General features: G+C 35.5%; 3 protein-coding genes across 5 annotated transcripts; 1 reads left to right on the forward strand and 2 right to left on the reverse strand.

The window, feature by feature from the left end:
* Positions 1–516: 516 nt before the first annotated feature.
* LOC147409369 (DNA binding protein) lies at positions 517–3,129 on the reverse strand. The gene is made up of 4 exons (XM_086428119.1): positions 2,742–3,129; positions 2,456–2,651; positions 2,256–2,342; positions 517–827 (listed from the first exon to the last, which is right to left on the reverse strand). The coding sequence occupies exons 1-4, from the start codon at positions 2,957–2,959 to the stop codon at positions 672–674; spliced, it is 657 nt and encodes a 218-aa protein (XP_086284245.1). The 5' UTR covers positions 2,960–3,129; the 3' UTR covers positions 517–671.
* Positions 3,130–5,834: 2,705 nt separating this feature from the next.
* LOC147409370 (putative pentatricopeptide repeat-containing protein At5g65820) lies at positions 5,835–8,142 on the forward strand. Its single transcript, XM_086428131.1, has one exon. The coding sequence runs from the start codon at positions 5,977–5,979 to the stop codon at positions 8,026–8,028; it is 2,052 nt and encodes a 683-aa protein (XP_086284257.1). The 5' UTR covers positions 5,835–5,976; the 3' UTR covers positions 8,029–8,142.
* Positions 8,143–8,217: 75 nt separating this feature from the next.
* LOC147409371 (Chaperone DnaJ-domain superfamily protein) lies at positions 8,218–15,203 on the reverse strand. 3 transcript variants are annotated; one of them, XM_086428160.1, is made up of 6 exons: positions 14,886–15,203; positions 12,399–12,500; positions 10,267–10,505; positions 9,203–9,239; positions 8,749–8,806; positions 8,218–8,643 (listed from the first exon to the last, which is right to left on the reverse strand). In XM_086428160.1, exons 1-6 carry the CDS (start codon positions 15,057–15,059, stop codon positions 8,564–8,566), a joined length of 690 nt encoding a protein of 229 aa, XP_086284286.1. In that variant the 5' UTR covers positions 15,060–15,203; the 3' UTR covers positions 8,218–8,563. The 3 variants fall into 3 exon arrangements, with proteins under 3 accessions (XP_086284286.1, XP_086284281.1, XP_086284273.1); XM_086428155.1 differs by having other exon boundaries at positions 8,218–8,640; positions 12,399–12,527; positions 14,886–15,201; XM_086428147.1 differs by having other exon boundaries at positions 12,399–12,527; positions 14,886–15,198.
* Positions 15,204–20,666: the final 5,463 nt, after the last annotated feature.

The raw sequence follows: 20,666 nt of genomic DNA on the forward strand, positions 1-20,666 counted from the left end.
TTTCGGTGGGGTTAGTCAATAGCTTACGTACCATCTAATTGATTTCTCTAGGCAAACATCTGCATTCTATGTGGAACACTGATTTTCTGAAATCAGATTCATAGGGGGTTCGGCTTCCGCACGGAAGGGCCTAGATGTAAGGCAATACAGGCCGATTGTAAGAGAGACTAGTCTTACTAGGCAAGACCCCTAGGGAAGAAATCCACCTGGTTGAGAAATATTAATTCTCTGTTTTATGAACTTTTTTTTTTTTTTAATATCATTTGACTTCATCAAAATTTCCCATACTGTCCAAAAGGATTATCAAAATTTGGATGCATGACATGTACAATCATGCTGGTTATATTTGCATTGGTGACAAGGGAGTGGGGGTAATGTACCAAATAAGACGTCAAAAAATATATATACGCAAGAAGGTTGTTTGTGGTTAATAGTTAATAACTTAAACAAAAATGAGAGGGTTGACACCGGAGAAATTGGTGTCTACAACATAAATGTTTACACATATAACTATCCTGAAAAGGAAATGCAGATTTCAATTATTTATAGCCAAGATTTGTAATTATAGGCTACAAGAACGAAAATTCTTGAGAAAGCTCAGAAAAAGTAGTAGATTACTGAAGCACAAGAAGCCAAAAAGTGATGTTAGTCCAACCTACTCAGCATTCACCTCATGGTTTTCTCTTTCTCTTGTTTGAATTTCTCTTTGAGTTAACCTTCAAATCAGGATTTGACGGTGAAGCTGGCATCTTGGCACCCACAGCAGAGCTCCATAGGGCCCTTTCGACATCAGATGGTGTGAAAGAGTTTCCTTCTATACTTAGTTCCTGCATGTAACCCAACAGGAAGGATAGATGTAAGTGCCCGTACTCATAAAGCTTTCATTTGGTAGTTTTGGCTAAAAGAAGACAAATGCATACAAAAAATCAGTGTATTCAGAATTGTTGGGAGACGCAATGCGGGTTCTTTAGTTTAGGGAAGGTAGAGCCTAAATGACAATGTATTTATTCATTCATTTCTTTTATTAATTTACTTAAAGAAGACTAATAATTTGCACACCAAAAAAAAAGGTAGGAAAAAATAAATCAGGAAGTTGTAGATTATGTACCAAATAGCCAAAAAGGATAATCAACTATGTCACTTGACCATCAATCACTATGAAAAAATATCTAAAGAATCTAAGCAAAGCAAATATGTAATTGTAAACATAGTCAACTGTTTTTACTGCTTGGAATAGGTTGAAGAAACCAATAAACCAAACAAACAAAAAAAATCACGAATGACCAAAAAATAAATGAGGGAAAAAATAGATGACCACTTTTCTGCTGCACAGAAAGCATTGAAAGTTATGGATCCAATATTCTTACTAGTAATCTAGGCGTAATTAGAATGTGTGGAGTGCAATCTCCCAGCTTGAGGGAAAATCTTGAAAAGTTAAAGATCTTACGTAATAAGATGTTTTTTTTTTTTTTGAAAAGTAACTTACGTAATAAGAGTTATTGAATGGAGTCACAATCCAGAACGGTGTCCTGTTCCTATAGCAACCAACAGTGTCTACATGGTACATGTTTATTGGAGATTAAACATATTGGGCTGCGTGAGATTAGAAGAATGGCTTGGTTAGGAGCCTGATGTGTTTTAAACTCCAACCAAAACATGCCACGCAAACACCATTCCTGGACGCAATTTTGGATCCTGATTCTATTCGATGTTGCACTCGTCCATAAATGGGTTTAATGGAACATTATTTATGAGTCAGTTTCTTACTTTGCCTCTTCTCAGGATAAAGAACTCATTAACAGTTACCAGGTTCATGTTCTCATTGAAATCAACTGCGGCTTACATTTGATTCCTATTAGAAAGAAGTGAACGATAACATGTGTGTTCACTTGAGAACTTTATCATTTTGAATGTTTCAATTGTTTTCAGTTCAACAACATTGTTTGGACTTGCAATTCCCTGTGTCCCACAGATTTAAAATCCAAAATAGTACGATAAATGGGTTAGTTGTTTAAATAATAAACAAACATTCATTAATGCCTCCTTAATTTTCTATGCAACTTGTGCACAAACTCATACAGGGAAGTTCTAAGTCAAATAAATAACTCATACAAGAAAGGAAACTGTTTGCTTTTATTAAGATTAATACACTGATATGAAGATGTACAGGTTCGTACAAAATTATTATTAGAAAGATGGGAACATTGGGATCAAATACTACAACAAACAAATTGTGTAGAAAAATAAAATCGAACCTTGGATTTGGATTGTAGCTTCTTAGTGAATGTGAGATATTGCTTCAGTGTATAATCCTTGGAATTACCAAGAGCAGCAACCATCGCCTTATAATGGGGAAAAAAACCAATTCGATCAAAATTCAATTTCAAAAATAAAACAAACAGAACAAATTATCTATCAAAATTTAAAATTTCAAAAGAAATGAATCAAATTTCACCTCATCCGACATGAAAGGTGCGACGTCAGGCGCATAAGCAGCAAGAATAGCAGAAGCTGTGGCGGGACCAACACCTTTCAACACCGTAAGCTCAGAAATAGCTTTCGAAACGTCGGGGATAGATTGAAAAGCCTTTAATGAGGCAGATTTCACTAGGGTTTCATCTAGAGATGAAACGAAATCCAATAAACGCGGCCTGAAATCAAGAAATCGTATCTAAAAAATTGATTAAATTTAATGAAAAATTGTTTTTCAAGCGAGGTGAATAAAGAGGGGTTAAGCGTACCTCCATTTTCCTCTGGTTAGCTTCCATTGCATGAGCTTGGAGAGCTCGGATTTGGTGATGTGAGGGTTAGGGTTTCGTTGGTGCAAGAGTGGAGGGAGTTGGTTTCGGTAGAAATCGTCGAGATGAATGAGTTGGGGCTTGTTTACAGACTCTAAGCGAGTCTGATAGGACGATAGAGCTTCTCTCCACACCCCAATATCAGAGCACCCTAAATCCATTTTTCACTTTCTTTTGTTAATTAAACCATCAACCATGCACACAACCAGACTACTCTACTGGTCTCTCTGACTCTCTCTCATCATATTATAATGGCGGGAATAACCAATAACTTACAACACACGCGTGAGAGCAATTCAGAATACGGCAAAAATTCGACATTTTGGATTGCAAAAATCCGGTAAAATTTTTATAAATGAAAAATATGTGATAAATGCTTTCTCCTTGTATTATCCGTCTCATTTCAAAAATTCAAAAACAAATATTCGGTAATTTGATAATGATGCTGATGATAGTGATAATGAGGGCATTGAAGTTATTGTTTTATTGATTTATGAAAGAAAATCAAAGTCAAACGATAAATCATCAATTTAAAAAATAATTAAAGTGTAATCTCAAATAAATGTAAAGGATCTTATCATTATTTTATTAAAGATAAAACAGACATTTGTCATGTAAAAATGTGGATTTCTCTAAAATTTTGAAGCATAACCGCTTCAAAATTACAAGTTTACACTTTACTACATACAACAAGTTATAATAGTATTTTTTTTTTCACTGAGTTTTATAAAAATTCATAAAAGTCATTAAAAAAAATGTGTTTTATTCAGAATAATTTAATAATCTAGAGAATAATACTTTCATTGAAATTTTTTTTTAAAAATTCATGAATTTTTCAAGAATTAAATGGGAGATTGTTAACAAGGCACCACACTCCCCTAAGCATCATCGAAAAACTCATATACAAATAAATAAATAAATCACAAAAAGAGTTGTGATGAATGCACATGGTCATGGTACGTGGTTAGGTATGCGGTTATGTGCCCTTGTCACGTTAGCAATCATCATTATTCAATCAAAAAACATTTTCTTTTGAATTTAGAGTCAATGTTTGGAAAATGGCCTCTATTGAACTTCTATATAACTCCCAAACTTAAAAATGAAATTAAATGATCAAAAATTTATATTTTTTCAAAATTCATAGATTTTCATCTTCTATAACTTTGAAGTATCGGATCATGTTTTTGGATGACAAGTGGTGAGTCCAAGGACCCTTAGTAAGGCTAAGGGGACTTGATTAGATATGTTGCTATATTAGATACATCGAATCATATTATTTATGATTACAAGCGCATGCACGTGCCTACTACATGGCCCATCCGCTCAAGTGCATGTGTCCCTTACATGTGTTGAAGGAGAAGAATGAAGAACATACTTTAATCTGATTCATTTAAGGTCAATTGCTAAACCAAAATGGATTCCTTCAACTTCTCAATAATAATGTGTGTGTATATATATAATGGTGGATATTTCCAATATTTTGATCTGTGGATTGTGTATTGTTCTTTATTTTAGTGACTAGAGAGACATGGGAGAGTGAGTGGTTAGAGGTGGTTTCAAACAGTTGAGTTGATTATAGTAGTAGTGGTTTCCACCGTTAGAACTTCCTTGATTTATTGTCTAGAGAGAGATAGGAGAATCCATCGTTAGATCTTCCTTGATTTATCGAATAGAGAAAGATGGGAGAGTCGGTTGTTTCAGGTGGTTTCAAACAGCTGAGTTGGTTATAATGGGGAGTGCTCTCCATTGTTGGATCTTTCCAACACAATCTAACACCATGAATTATGTTTATGTGTGTGGGGAGGGGGAGGGGTTATGTTACATTGGGTCAAGGTGTATGGGGGAGCAAATCCTTTGTAACTCGTTTTCTCGATAGCTCTTTGTAGCAATTATCAACGGTTGAGGCTGTACCACATCATCATGACGATTACATCCAATCGTTTAAATTTAGGAGTTCAATAAACACCCACTTTCAAACATTTGATTAGAACAAAAAATAAATTTTTTAACTTTTAATTTTTAATTTTTAATTTTTCTCAAAGCTGATCTAAATCATGGGTACAAGCAGATTGATGTGTTTATTTTTCTTCAATTCAATGTTCTATGGATAATAGAACAAGAGCTATAAGAAAAAAAGGACCATAGAGGATCTGCTCCCGATGTATCATACATTGAATCATTTCAATATTGTAGTTAGGGTGGCTAAACTACATGTATCCAATTTCTATTTGATAAGAGTTTGCCCGGAGACCAGATCCATTGGATTATTGAATCCATGATTTATTTTGTTCGATTAATATGAGTTTCAATGAGATAATGAATCTACCATCCATTTCGATTCCATTCAAATTTTTTTTTTGAACCTTTCAATAAAATTGTATTTCATGTGATTCATTTTAATTTGTGAATTGTTCATATATTTACTATGATAAATTTAGACACATATGACGGTGGAAAAGCAATTGAACCACAGATACAACTGTGAAGTCTAATGGTGAATAAAAAAGAAGTAAAAGTTGGAAGACTCCTACAGTGCCAACTCAACTCAGAGCAACTTCAGCTAGGGTTCAAGCTTTGCATCTTCTCCCAATTGCCATTTTATAGAGCTAGAACTCTTCGAAAGTACTCAAATACACTTAAATTGTGACTCTTTAGATTGAAATATTTTGAAAAGAGAGAAAGTGAAAAAGATAAAAGAAAATAATGAATCTCTCTCTCTCTCTCTCTCTCTCTCTCTACTAGTTGACAATAAAAAATAATGACAGTTGTGAAATATTTTATTGTAATTGAATTTGTTGAGAGTCATTTTGACTAGTTCGATTGGAGTGAAAATCGCTTGAATAGGCAAATCACTCTTCACAATGAAATGCCTAGCAAATATGCCTATTTACGTTGGAGTGCTCTTGGTGAGTAGATCCTTTCCTTAGGAGTACCACGTGGCAGAGTTTGACATGTAGAACACCAATCAAGACTTTATCCAATCAGATAATTTTGACCATCCGATGGAGCTCACACCTTTACATCTTCTAAGGAAGCCTACGAATCCCTCACCTATACATGGGTGGCGTTCGGAGGCTTTAAAGAGAGTCAAATATTGGCTCACCTTAGGCCTCCCAACGTTTCTCTCTATATTTATATATATTACTTTATTGGCTTTTCGTTGGGAAATAGGGAAGAAATGCAGAGGGTCTCTTCAGCAACAACCCAACTCTGCAACAAGTACCAACTCATCTTCTCATATAACTTCATTTTCAGAGAAGATTTCATTTCCGCTCCTTCTCCAATCCATAATTCATCAAAACCCCATAGCTTTTCATCTTCCCCTCAAATGGGTTCTCCCCAAACTACAGAAAATCACAAAAAATCATCCCCACAAACAGTCCCCATCGAAAACAACGAAGATGAATCCATGGTGGGCACAAGGATTTCGAACCTCTCGACTGATAGAAATCGAGGGTCTCGCTTTATTTGTCTTGAAAACAAACCAAACATCTACTCCAACCACCTAAACTCAGACGAATACTCTGCAGATGTTGAAATGGTTTACAGAATTCTGAGGAAATTTCATTCTAGGGTTCCGAAATTAGAACTAGCTTTGCAAGAATCTGGTATTATCGTAAGGTCTGGTTTAGTAGAACGAGTCTTGAATCGGTGTGGTGATGCTGGGAACTTAGGTTTTAGGTTCTTCAATTGGGCATCTAAGCAACCCGGATATCGGCACAGCTACGAAGTTTACAAATCAATGATAAAGATTCTTGGAAAAATGAGGCAATTTGGTGCTGTTTGGGCTCTAATTGAAGAGATGAGGAAAGATAATCCTCAGTTTCTTACTGTTGATGCTTTCGTCGTTTTGATGAGGAGATTTGCCTCGGCTAGGATGGTTCAGAAAGCGATCGAAGTGTTGGATGAGATGCCCAAGTATGGTTGCAAACCCGACGAGTATGTGTTTGGGTGTTTGTTGGATGCTCTGTGTAAGAATGGTAGTGTTAAGGAGGCAGCTTCTTTGTTTGAGGATATGAGAATTAAGTTTAAACCCAATGTAAAACACTTCACTTCTCTTTTGTATGGTTGGTGCAAAGTAGGGAAATTAATGGAGGCTAAATTCATTCTTGTTCAGATGAAGGAAGCTGGTTTTGAACCCGACATTGTAGTTTACAACAATCTTCTTAGTGGGTATGCCCTCGCGGGGAAAATGCAGGATGCTTTCGATCTCCTGCAAGAGATGAAGAGAAAGGGTTGTGACCCGAATGCAACTTCGTACACAATTTTGATTCAGGCCCTTTGTTCTAGGGAAAAAATGGAGGAGGCGATGCGGGTGTTTGTTGAGATGCGGATGAACGGGTGTGTTGCGGATGTTGTCACTTATACTACATTGATAAGTGGGTTTTGTAAGTGGGGGAAGATTGATAAGGGTTATGAGCTTCTCGATAGTATGATCCAACAAGGTTGCACTCCAAACCAGATGACGTATTTTCATGTATTGGTGGCTCATGAGAAAAAGGAAGAATTGGAGGAGTGTTTGGAGTTAGTGGAGGAGATGAAGAAGATTGATTGCATTCCTGATCTCAATATTTATAATACGGTGATCCGCTTGGCTTGTAAGTTGGGGGAGGTAGAGGAAGGTATCCGTGCTTGGAATGACATGGAAGCCAATGGGTTTAGTCCAGGGCTCGACACATTTACCATTATGATCCATGGGTTTCTTGGACAAGGTAGATTAATTGAAGCTTGTAGTTACTTCAAAGAAATGGTTGGAAGAGGACTTCTGTCTGCTCCCCAGTATGGCACTTTGAAGGAGCTTTTGAATTCAGTGTTGAGAGCGGAGAAGCTCGAAATGGCGAAAGATGTTTGGAGTTGCATTGTGAGTAAAGGATGTGATATTAATGTGTTTGCATGGACGATTTGGATTCATGCTTTGTTCTCAAAGGGGCATGTGAAGGAAGCTTGTTCTTACTGTTTGGATATGCTTGACAATGGTGTCATGCCGCAGCCAGATACCTTTGCGAAGCTCATGAGGGGTTTGAGAAAACTATATAATAGACAGATTGCTGCAGAGATTACTGAGAAGGTGAGAAAAATGGCTGCAGACAGACAGATGACCTTCAAGATGTATAAACGACGGGGTGAGAGGGACTTGAAGGAAAAAGTGAAGATGAAAAAGGATGGAAGGAAGAGGAGGGCTCGTCGACAGCAATGGGGTAAGGGTCAGGGACGAGCCAACATTTTATAAAAAAGGAGGTTGTGAGTTCAATCCTTTTTGTAAGAATTTGTAGCCCAATTTCAACAATGTTTTACTTTTGCCGCTTTGGTGGTAGTTGAAGTGGTATTTCATATAAATAATCAATCTGTGGAACATGGTACTCTGCCCGAGGGATCGACACATTAATCTTTCTGCCGAAAATCTAAAAAGACATTAACATAAAAAATAACTTTCTATATATTATTGTAATTAAGTTAAAACAAAATTTACATGAGATTGAGTATGCATTTATCTATAAGGGCAAAAGCAATCTTTTTACATACTCAAAACTAATAGTGATCCATTAAAGCCTGACTTTCCAAGAAACCCACCCAAGGTATCCCAAACTCTCAAATAGTACACAAAGAATATGCCGTAAAAAAAACCTCCACACAGCGCCAACAAGGAGTTAGGAAATCAATTTCATCTGGGAAGGAAAAGGTGAGACTACAAGGTCTGATGTTTGATCGACTTATGTATGGGTTTTCTTTGAATTTACGAGATATCTTTGGTACTTTTGATCAGATTAGGACTTCCCGTTCTTCCTTTCTAATTTTATGGCCTCATAGGACATCAAAACCTCTTTGAACTTGGCCTCGGCAGCTACTGCAACAATACACAAGCACTCAGAATCAATCAGCCAAAACAATGGTAGATGGCACAAAATAATCCGATTGGAACATCATTCTGTGTATGTGGGTCGGTCCTCACCTTTATTATCCTGGTTTTGATCTGGGTGGTACTCCTTTGCTCTGTCTCTGAAAGCTGTCTGCAGTAAACATAAGGAAGATGAAGCTGTTTTCCTACCATAAATATACAGCAATAAAAAATTGTTGCACTGTGTAGACAATTATTCTCACTTTATACATGTTTCTTAGTGCGTATTTTCTCACTTTCAAGAACTATCGCTAACGTAAACTCCCAAAAGAAAAAGGCTTATTTTCATCTCATGTCACACTTAGAGGAGGGTTGAAACCATTCCATGTAAGGTACATGAATGTAGTACCAAATTAGGTCACAAATACACCGCACAAATAACATAGATGCAAATTAATTCCTAAATCCTAATGTAGTAACTTATAATTGAGATATTTCAGAAAACCAAAAAACAGATACTAATTCCACTACTTCATTGGAAACGAAAATGAGATTTTACAAAAAATACCTTAATCTCGGCTTCCGTGTATGGCTTTCTTCTCCACCTATTGAAAAGAGAGAGAGAAGTGAATGTGTTAAACAGTTATGCTAATGAAGTGCGTCGATGAATACAAGAATATATTAAATCTTCACATCCTATAACTTTTCCTATATATGTTTAAAGTGCCAGTTTTCTCTTCATTGCGAGGAAGTGGTAGAGGGCAAAGACAATGGTGTGCGATCAGATAAGTGATTCTTGCAATTAAGTTTTGTGTGTGCCAAAAACAACTTTCACAAGAAAATGATGTTCAAATATGCTGCTCCCAAATGCCAGCATAAAATAAAAAATACAAACATTTTTGTTAAAGGAAAAAAGAAAAGGAAAAACAATTAAGATTTGTTTATTCTGAAAAGCACTTTCCCAATTGCAGGAATCAACAAGCTCCAATGAAAACAGTGTCTGCTTGTGGTACTCTAAAATCAGCTTAAAAAACATGTCGACCATGGCTGTTTCTAAGGCAAAACCAAAAATCTCACGAATTCCACAATGGATGATGAAATCTAAAGAAAAATATTGAATATCAGCTTAGAAAGAAAATTTTCAAATCATACACTAAAAAGATGGGGTCAATAATTTCCGAACTTCCCAAAAAAGTCATGAATTTTTATTTAGTTAATCACACTTTTGTTTCTATTTCTTCTTTCATTAGTTCAGCTTGTAATTAAGGCTTCATTTGATGAGAACCAGGGTGGGACAGACACTGTTCTGGAGAAGCCAAACAAGAATTGGTCCACCGTGTCTTCTTTCAATGCTACATATACAAAAAAAGGTTTCTTACCATGTCCATTATCATTTTTCTCACCATGGAGTACCCTAGTTACATAGCTTAAATCGATTTCCAGTTGTTTCTTCATTTTTATTTTCTCCAAACACAGCTAGTCCAACCAAACAAATGAATGATCTTGCAAGTTTGGCATTCTTTTTTTTTCAATAGTGTAGGGTATCCCAACATCCTTTTGGGATGAGGACCAATCCCCACAGTTGCAAGCCAGTTTGGCATTCAATTTGGTCTATAAGACATTGATCATTACCTGTCAAGACCCAAAACTGAGTAGTGATGCGATAGCATATAACTTCCACTTTCTCTGGGAGTTGCTCTGGAATTAGTAGTGTTTTGATTTTTGTAGGATGTCTCAGTCTTCCAATACCAATCATCTCGCTGGAAATGTTGATGATACACACCTGGACCACTTTCTCTCCAGCTCTCATAGTTTCTCTTATGTTTACTTCTCTCTCTGTTGAATACACTCTGCATACGCCTTATACGCTCCTAAAGAAATAGTAATAACCAATTAACATAAAAAATGGACAAATACGATTATGAAAAACATAAGAGGTTGGTATGTTTGCAAGAACAGCAGATATTACAAATGATAAGTGATCAGCTATTCCAAAGGGGGAAAAAACAAGAACTATTTTCTTTAACTTTAACTAAAAGGTGGCATGTGCAAATTCACATGTATCAAAAGGGCTTATTTGTAATTTAAAATATTGATTAAAAGGGTGTTTTGAAGATTATATAGTAAAAAAGGATATTTTTATAATTTTGAAAACCAAAGATTAATAGGATCGTAGGTTTGTATTTTCTTGATTTTTGACCAAAATAACCCTGATTATAACGGTGGGGTTTGTGAGATACAAATTTTGGTGTCAAACGACTTCTACTCCGCCCTCTCTCATTATAATAGTAAATATGAGGATTTTGGTGAAGCAGAATAAAAGATATGAATCAGCAGAGGATTGAGGATTTAAAATTCTGAAATAATGCTAGAGAAAGGCTTCTATCTAGGTACAGTTACAAAGGCCAATAGCATCTGTTACAAAGGCTTCTAGCGGAATAAAAGATATGAATCAGCAGAGGATTGAGGATTTAAAATTCTGAAATAATGATAGAGAAAGGCTTCTATCTAGGTGCTGTTACAAAGGCCAATAGCATCCGTACTTCCTTTCCAAAAGCCAAAAGCAGGTCCAAGCAGCTACAAATGGTTCTCTTATCCATTATGGGTCCGATTTTTTTTATTGGAGCAAGATTTTCAAGGTCTTTAGAGAAGCATATTTTGAGGATTTTTTTGTTTAAATGGGATTCTTTGTGTGTCTCATGAGGCATTAGTAGTCTCTTTGTATTTACTCATGTTTTTGTTTTGTTTTGTTTCTTCAGTCCTTTCTATTTTGTAGTTTGGCAAGTGGCCACTCATCCACTTTCTCTCAATAAAATTTGCATTTTACCCATCCTTAAAAAAAAAAAAGCAGGTCCAGGCACCTATGGCTTCTAGTCCGCTTTTGGATTTTGACTCTTGTGGCAAACTAGCAATATAAAGCCGAGTGCCACTAAACATTAATTTTCAAACAAAAAGTGTTTTTGTGGGCAGGAAGCTAAAAGTTGTCAACCAGAAGCAAGGCCAAACAGTAACTGAGTTGAGCAAAACCGACATCTAAGATGCCAGGATCTATGTGGATAGGGAAACGGATGCGGTAAGTGAAAATGCGGCTCGACTTTTTGAAAATCTGAGACATGAGGATGCAGGTAGGAGTGTATTATCCATGTCCTAAAATTTTCGTGCTAAGTTACAAATACAATAGTGTCTGTCTGAAAACGTACAACAAAAAAGTGCTCTCAAATATTTTCGTGCTAAGTTACTAATACTACCGGCATATCTATTTAAGCTAAGTTCATATTAATATTTTTTACGGCTCATGTCATAAAGAAATACCTTAAGTGCCCCAACTCATATCAGTATCACATCTCACCGATGCTTGTACTTTGGTCATATATAGTTATCTGGGTAGATAAACAAACATATACTCAATACAATATATAGTTTATATAGTCCATTGAGTTATGTATTCTAACAATCTTATTGATGAAATGCATTGAAGTAGAAACAAACAAAATGAAATTTAAAAAAAAAAGGTCTAAGAAATTGGTAAACTGATCATTGAAGATTCATCGATCTTTGGCAATTTCATCAGGACCAATGCATACACCTATCAATCTTTTTCCAGAATGTCAAACTAATTATATTTGTCTAAATACCATACTAAGAAAGTAACTAAACATTGTTTCAAATTATAGATGGCATCCTGCATCAACAAAGTTCCATTATCTCATTCAAATAACTAGAATAAAAAGAGAACAAAATCGGATAATGAAAACTGATCTCACCACTCTTTCCATTTCTTCTTCATGCTCCTCTTGCATTCGCTGATTATACCTTTTCCATGCTCCCTCCTTGAAACTTGAACGATTGGAACCGTTAATTGCACCCTTCAGCGATGATTGTAACCTGGTTAGCTTTTACCGTGAAATCACAAACATATTAGTTCATACATTCAGTTTAGAAAATATCACAAGTACAGCTATTTCTTATGTGGTTGAATATATTCCAGAATATAATGCATTGATGAGCAAAATATTGATTTAGGAAACATACATATTTTTATCCTGAAGAACATAAGTAGTTGGATAAATCTATTCTTTTCTTAATTCATACTAGACAAAACAACATAAGTACTTTTATCAAATGTGCTAGTCCACTATTTATCTCTTTTCAGACAAGTTGATGGGAAACATCCTGTTGAAAGGCTTGGGAGAATGAGAAAAATGACCTAGTGAAATGGAAGGTGTGTCCTCCTGGGGGGAGGGTTCTAACAGTGAGGAATTTAAAAGATGCGAACAAAGATCCTAACAAGAAATGGATCTGAATGTTCAATTATCCTTCTAAAAGTCTTTGGAGGAGAATGATGGAACGTAAATCATAATCATAGTCTACACCTTATCCCAACTACTGGTGTCAGTGCAACATGAATCTTATTTTTCCACTTAATTCTAAACAGGATTACTGTTTTGCCTATGTAAAAAAGAATGTTTAAGGTCATTTTGATTGTGTTTGAATACCAAATACCCATAAGAGAACCTACTATGTTCAAACGGCTTTGGTTTCAGTAGTCAAACAAGTAAACCCAAAATCCGGACAATTATTTCCAAGTCCAGTTGGGGTGTGTATATATGTATATATATATATTTGGATAACTACTGCCAATCTGCCATTTACAAACCAAACCCCATCTAAAGAGAAGATCCTCAAAGAAGACACCTTTGAGCTCAGAAAGTACATACATTTCAAGATTGGGAGAGATGAAAGAGGAGTACCATCAGTAGAAGTACTCCCTTAAAGATTGTTCATTCTGCCCTGTTTGTGCTTTCAGGTAGGAAGGAATGCCTAGTGAAAACTTGTTTAGCTGGGTTAGGGATAACTAGAATGACTGAGAGATGGATTCTATCTCTAGCCTCTTATCTTATTCGGGAAAGGAATACAATCCCTCATCAAACAACGACAATAGAGTGCGGAGGTTGCATCACAGTAGCATCTTAGTCCAATCTTTTTAGATAACTCTTCATTAGGCATCACAACTTGTTCCTTTATGTTTTGTTGACATTTGGAGCATCAAGACATCTTCATAGTCATTGTCACTCAAATCAAGTTAATGAAAAACACTCTTGCCCACATTCCCAGTATAGTGCTCAATGTTAACAATATTTTAATATTGTCTTCATCAATGTCCAATCCCAAACATTTTTTTTTTAATATAAATATAAATTCATTAAAGAGAAGAAAGATACAACAATCGGTCGAGATGACAAACCAAAACAAAACATCAACTATCACACAAGGAGTCCCATCGACACACGAGCTCCTCCAAAAATACCCCTTCAAAGTCGGGATAGAGTTTACACCAAAAAAATAACAGCCCTAAAACATTTAACACAGTATCTCTAGTAGAAGAAGCCTTTGATAATCCTCTTGTTCCTTTTCGACCATAAACCCCAGGTCATGGCAAACGGAAGTAAGTTCCAAAGGATTTTCTTTTGATGAATCCTATTTTTAGGTCCAACTTTATTTTGAGTCATATAGCACATGTCTTCTTATATTTTCTTAATATGTTAATCCACGCCATTTTTGGCCTTACTCTCGCCTTTTATAACCTTCGACTTACACAAAAAAGCTCCATCTCTCCGGTATCATTATAAGTTTTCATTGTACTATGCTCAAACATCTCACTCAACATTCCTATATTTTATTTTAAGTTTTGATGTAAATGGAACTAATCCGTAATCCCCACAGATATGCCCTGTTACCACAAACAAGTATATAAGATAAAGTTGTGGGTGGGGAGACTCGATCTGACAAACCTGGAGAGCACACCCGAGTTGCTAAACCACTGCTCCACCACTCATCTGGTGACATTCCAATATTTTACATCTAATTGGGGGCAAACCATAAATTCACACGAAAATATCCATTTGTAATTTCTTTATCTACCCTAATTGTATCACTCATACATTTCAATATTCTCATCTCTCGCCTTCACCTCGTATACTGAATTTTGACTTGCAATTACTACAAAATGGACCAAACCTAGGTGAATAATCTCATCCATGTCAATCAAACTCACTACAGTAATTCAGATTTAACAGATTAAATTGTGAACAAAACAAAGAGAATTATTGGGTAGCATACTATACACTGAAATACCTAAGTTTTTTTTTTTTTCTCGATCAAACGCCACAATTCAACAACTATAAGATGATGCGAATCCAAATTAAAATATTTGGAGAAATAATAAGAGAAAGGACGATGTAATAACATACAAGGAAAGTGGTAGCGGTGGCGCCAATGAGACCGAACAGTAGAATTCCCCAAACGCTCACCCCCTCTTCTTTTTCTTGGTACGGAGAGGGTCCGTTTCTGTTGGGCCATGATGATGCACCATTGTTATTGTTGTTGTTCTCTTTGTTGTCTCTCCTTTTCTCTTCGGAGACCATCCTCTCGTCTCTCTCGAACACACACAGCGATTTCTTACCCTGTGAGATGGACAACGAAGCATACTTTCATGTTTCTACCGTAGAGAGAACAACTATTTATTTCTCTTATCCTTCGTTTTCCCTCTTTATCTCTGACTCGCTGTCCCAATTTACCGCGCTCCCGCTATATCTATGACACTAATTACATTAGAGTGGCCAACGCCCTTTTATCTCTCCTGCCCATAGTAAAAAAAAAAAAAAATAAATAAAAAACATGATTTGATCAGCTAGAGACATTTCAAAACAAGATATGATGCAATGAAATATATGGGAAATGTTCAGCACCCTAAGTTTTACCCCACACTTTAACAAACGTTTTTTGTCCTACATGGGTTAGAAGTTTTGAATGGGCTGATTTTTGGTGAGGATGATCTCTATGATTAGAAGATCATCCTCCCCAAAAATCAGCCCATTATGAAATGTTTAGCCCCATGTTTACACGTTGAAAAATCGTGGACCGTCCATTTTTTGTAAACCATTTTTGATGGGGTTAGAAGTTTTGGAATGAGCTGATTTTTGGTGAGGATGATCTCCTCACCATAGAGATCATCCTCACCAAAAATCAGCCCATTCCAAAACTTCTAACCCATGTAAGACAAAACACGTTTGTTAAAATGTGTGGTAAAGCTTAGGGTGCTGAACGGGACTCGAAATATATATATATGGGGGCGGTTCAAGGGACATGTGTAAAACACATATGTAAAATAATGATTTTTCAAAATGTGGGTTAGAGATTTTGGATTGAACTGATTTTTTGCGAGGATGGTCACTATGATGAGAAGATCATCCTCACAAAAAATTAGCTCAATCTGAAACTTCTAAATCCATCAAAAGTGATTTACAAATTATTGACAAAACTTGACAAAAAATCGACGGTCAACATTCTAAATCACTTTTAATGGGGTTAGACGTTTCAAATTGGACTGATTATTTTTTTTTCCGGATGATCTTCCCATCATAGAGATCATCCTCACAAAAAATCAGCTCAATTCAAAACTTCTTACCCATATTTTGAAAATTTATTAATGTTACATTGTTTTTACATATGTCCCTTGATCCTGATCCTATATATATATTCACCATTGAATTTTATTTTTAAATTTGAGTGTTTGGTGTACGTCCATTTTCAACACCTTGGATCAAGTTCACAAAATAATATTTTTTTAATTTCTATATTTTTGAATGTGAATATTTTCATAAAATCTAAACGACTATTGTTGGATTGTTAATGTAATAATCAATGTGGGCTCAACAACCTTTTTTAAGATTTGAAATCTAAAAAAATAAATATGTAGGCAGTAGGCAAGAGAGAGAAGTTATTTGTATTGCTAATGTCATTGGGCTACTTATCAAATGTTTAATGAGCCATTAGCTAACATGTCATAGGGAGTTTGGGGAGTTGGCTAAAATTAGTGTTCATTTAGCATTTCTCATTACATTATATCTATGTCTCAAGATTTATAATTTATGTTTTACCTAGGGTTGTCAATGGATCGGATCGAGGTCAATTTGGGATCTGATCATATCGGGTCTGAAGTCTAAACAGATGAGTAGCAGATCGAGTTTTTATTAGGTCTTAATTTTAAGATTCAAAGCCATTAATAATCAGATCCAGTTTGAATCAAGCCAAACCCTATTTGTATATACAACATATTATCGAATCAGGTCCTTATTAGATCGGGATATGGTTGATTCAGATTCAATATGATAAGATATCAAATCGAATCCTTGTCGGAATCTAAACCTAAAGTTATTGTATCTAAATAGATCGAATTTCGGGTCTGATATGATCCATTGATAGTCTTAGTTTTACCTGTTTTACTTTTCTCTTCATTCTCTTTTCAAATGTACTCTTATCCTTATTCTCTTAGTTCTTCTACCATTTTTCCAATCCTTCCCTCCTACTTCATTGTCTTTCCCTTTTATACCCTTTCTTAATAATAACCCTTCAACTTTATTATTTTTCCTTTTTACCCCCGTAAGTGAACTCTAGTTTTATTACATTTCCGCTTCTTAATTTTTTAAGAATATTTCCAATTATATTACATTTCCTCTTTCAAATCCTTAATAATACCCCCATCAACTTTATATATGACCCCCCCCCCCCTCCTTCTCACCTTTTATAGGGACATATTTTTAAATTTATTGTCTTTCCTCTTTTGTCCATTTTCCAAGAGTATCCTTTCAATTTTGTTATCTTTCATTTTCTACCCATTTTTCAATAACACTCCTCCAATGTTATTGTCTTTACTATTTTTTTTTATATTAGTAATTTACTCTTCTACCCCATTAGTCCTGAAGAGGATGTTCGTAGGTACGAGCAAACTTTAGTGTATATGTGTATGTGTATATACATGTATGTATGTATGTACGTACCATTTCAAGTGACACATGCGACATATCATAGAAAATACCACTGAGCTTTCCATCCCGAACAACAAAAACTACTCTATTTCTTTTCATTTTCTTTTCTAAGGGCAACATCTAAATTTACTTGAATCCAATCAGTATAAAGTGATTTTGATTTCTGACAATCACGATGATTTCAAAAATATTATTTTTGAGATTGATTCGAGTTGATTTTGACTAGATTCGTCTGATGCAATTTAAGCAAATCGAATATTTCCATGTAATTTATGAAAAATAATTCGTGAAAAACACATGATCTTAACTGTTAAAAATAATAGATCCAACTCTTGAGATTTATGCCTATCCCAATAATACAGATGTCCCTTTTCAATAAATTATATTTAATATTTTTGTGAAATATAGAACTCCCTTTAAATTCCCATTCAAAACCTTAAGATACTTTGAACTTGTCTTATGAGGCTTGTGACTTGGCTTATATGATTACTCGACTTTTGCAGATTCTTATATCGACTAAATTTCTTTAATGGGAAAACAAAGTATAATAGTGTAGTTTCGTAATGTTATATTTTCTCCTTTGCTCTTCACTTTCGGTAAAGTTGTTTCCTTATTTCATTTACGTCAAAATGAGGTCAAATTTAAAATAATTTCCTGTAAAGATTGAAGATCTTGAAAGTGATTGTTTTGGGGAAGAAAAATTGAGCATGGTTTTTTTGAAAAAACAAAAATGATAGAATTTTTTATTAAAAAGAAAAACAAAAGGGAATCTCTACAAAATGTTAAGGTTAGGCTGAAAAACAACGAAGTGAAGATAAAGTTTGAAAAGTAAAGAATTTTGTACTATAAAGTGAAGAAGAATAGGGCATTTGAATCATTTTATAAGTTGAAGATCGATGAAATGTTCCCATTTCATCAATTTGAAATATACGAGCATCTTAAATATTCACCAAAACATGGATGAGCGTGTCTAAATCACCCTTAGAGAAAAATGAATAAGCCGAGTAGTGTATGGGGGGAAGCGCGTGATGGGAGAGCTGAGTCTACCTATTGACCGATTTAGAGTGCCCCGTCTCGATGAAATGGGTGACCTTCCTTCTCGGGCGTATCATATTACAAGCAGGGAATATGCTTATCCTCCCCTTCCGGCGCCTCTGTCCCTAACGCCGATAGTGGTGAACCCCCTTCTAGGAGACTTCTTGTGAAGGCTGGGTCGACAAGATCGACTGAGTCCGGTATGAGTCGAATCAGCAACAACCGTATGGGTTATGGCTATCAATATAGTCATAAAGGGTGCTTGCTGCCCGTGCTGCTGGTGCGCACAAAGACACTTCAATCGCCGAATAAACCCCGATTTGATATTTTATCTTCTTAACCGGAAGAAAATCAGGAATAAAATGCGGTAAAATTTTTCATTTTAATTGTAAATGGAAATAATTCAATTCATAATTATCCGGTTAGGATCGATCTAAACCAGCCCATTCTGTATACGATTCAATATGCCAACTATTAAACAACTTATTAGAAACACAAGACAGCCAATCAGAAATGTCACAAAATCCCCCGCTCTTCGGGGATGTCCTCAGCGTCGAGGAACATGTACTAGGGTGTATGTGCGACTCGTTCAGATCATGAGCTGGAACAAAAGAAAGGAGACTATTTTTCTAGTACATGCCAATAAAATGGAAGAACCACCCAAATGCACATTAATTAATATTTTTAAATCATACAATTATGTTTAGATAAATCCATAAAGCACCTTCTTATAATATATGATAAACTAATGGGTCTCATTCGACAATCAACGGAGGGAGCCAATACCTTTTGTCTTATATGGGTCAAAAGTTTTGGAACGGGCTGAATTTTTTTATTTTTTTTATGAGGATGATCTCTATGGTGAGGGGATCATCCTCACAAAAAAGCAGCACAACCTGAAACTTCTAACCCTATCAACAGTGGTTTAGAATTGTGGACCATCAAATTTTTACCGTTAATTTGTAAATCAATTTTGAAAGGGTTAGAAGTTTTAGATTGTACTGATTTTTTTTTTATATTGGTGATGATTTTCTCACCATAGAGATCACCCTCACAAAAAATTAGTCCAATATGAAAATTTTAAATCATATAGGATAAATTATGGTTCCCAACGTTGTCTCCCTAAAATCAATGACCATTTGACACAATGGCCAAAGTATCCTTTTAAAAAGAGAGAGGTCTTGAGTTCAAGCCCCCTAGTTAGTCACTTATAGGGATTTATCCCTCCTTACCTGGTATGTATTGTTTGGGGGGGGGGGGGGGGGGGGTATTGCATATATTCGGGGGATTTGAAAGAGATATAGTGTTCTAAGAGGGCAATTACTTTTCCCTACTAGTCAGGCTTATGGGTTTGAAAAACTCTTCGTAAATTAAGAAGACTCGTTCTCATTGAACCATCCCTTTCTCGAAATACACCTCAATTAATAACAAGTCACCTAGAAAAATGAATCCACTTGACAACCTGTTACTAATTGATTATGAATGAATTTGGCAGGAGGTTACAATTTTATACTACAATCCTATTATTATTATTATTCAAGTGGGATGCATTTTGAGAACATGTGGGTGTGACTAGGGGTGTCAGCTGAGCATGTTGATCCACTCAAACAAGGAACGTTAGAACCTTAATCTTGAGCCTACTAAGGCAGGGTCAGATTCAAAAAATTTCAACCAATTAAATCTTGGTTGGGCTAGGGCATAAATAATGCCCACTTGGTTCAGTCCGTTAGTATATTCTATATGTAATAGGTATATAATTTGAGTCGTGCTGGGGTGATACAATATTTACAGTGATTCTCACAATTTTGACGTGGACATGCATACATAACAGTAGATGGTTTTTACACGTATCGTGAGGAAACACATCTATGATTATGCGCACATTTCACGTCAGACTTGTGAGAATTGCAATAAATATTTTTTTATCATTTTAACATTTTTCATATAATTTCATGACAAAAGATAACGAGTCGTGCCGGGGTGACACAGGATTTACTGTGATTCTCACAATTTTGACGTGGACATGCATACATAACCATAGATGATTTTTACTCATATCGCGAGGAAACACATCTATGGTTATGTATACATCGCATAGATACTTTGTGTCATTTCAGCATTTTCCAAAGATAAATGAATTATATTTAAAAAAAGTCCACGTTCATCTTT

The sequence above is a fragment of the Akebia trifoliata genome, chromosome 2, assembly GCF_017979445.1.
Source record: "Akebia trifoliata isolate Shusen 1 chromosome 2, ASM1797944v1, whole genome shotgun sequence".
In the NCBI taxonomy this organism is placed as follows: domain Eukaryota; kingdom Viridiplantae; phylum Streptophyta; class Magnoliopsida; order Ranunculales; family Lardizabalaceae; genus Akebia; species Akebia trifoliata.

What these genes read in the sequence shown, in the direction of transcription:
- LOC147409369 (XM_086428119.1), bottom strand. Translation starts at nt 2,959, where the DNA reads ATGGATTTAGGGTGCTCTGATATTGGGGTGTGGAGAGAAGCTCTATCG. An exon ending in CTAACCAGAGGAAAATGGAG is followed by an intron (nt 2,652 to 2,741) that starts GTACGCTTAACC and finishes TCTTGATTTCAG; the next exon opens with GCCGCGTTTATTGGATTTCG. An exon ending in AGCTACAATCCAAATCCAAG is followed by an intron (nt 828 to 2,255) that starts GTTCGATTTTAT and finishes GGTTACATGCAG; the next exon opens with GAACTAAGTATAGAAGGAAA.
- LOC147409370 (XM_086428131.1), top strand. Translation starts at nt 5,977, where the DNA reads ATGCAGAGGGTCTCTTCAGCAACAACCCAACTCTGCAACAAGTACCAA.
- LOC147409371 (XM_086428147.1), bottom strand. Translation starts at nt 15,059, where the DNA reads ATGGTCTCCGAAGAGAAAAGGAGAGACAACAAAGAGAACAACAACAAT. An exon ending in CCACCGCTACCACTTTCCTT is followed by an intron (nt 12,528 to 14,885) that starts GTATGTTATTAC and finishes TCACGGTAAAAG; the next exon opens with CTAACCAGGTTACAATCATC. An exon ending in TCAAAACCAGGATAATAAAG is followed by an intron (nt 8,644 to 8,748) that starts GTGAGGACCGAC and finishes GTATTGTTGCAG; the next exon opens with TAGCTGCCGAGGCCAAGTTC.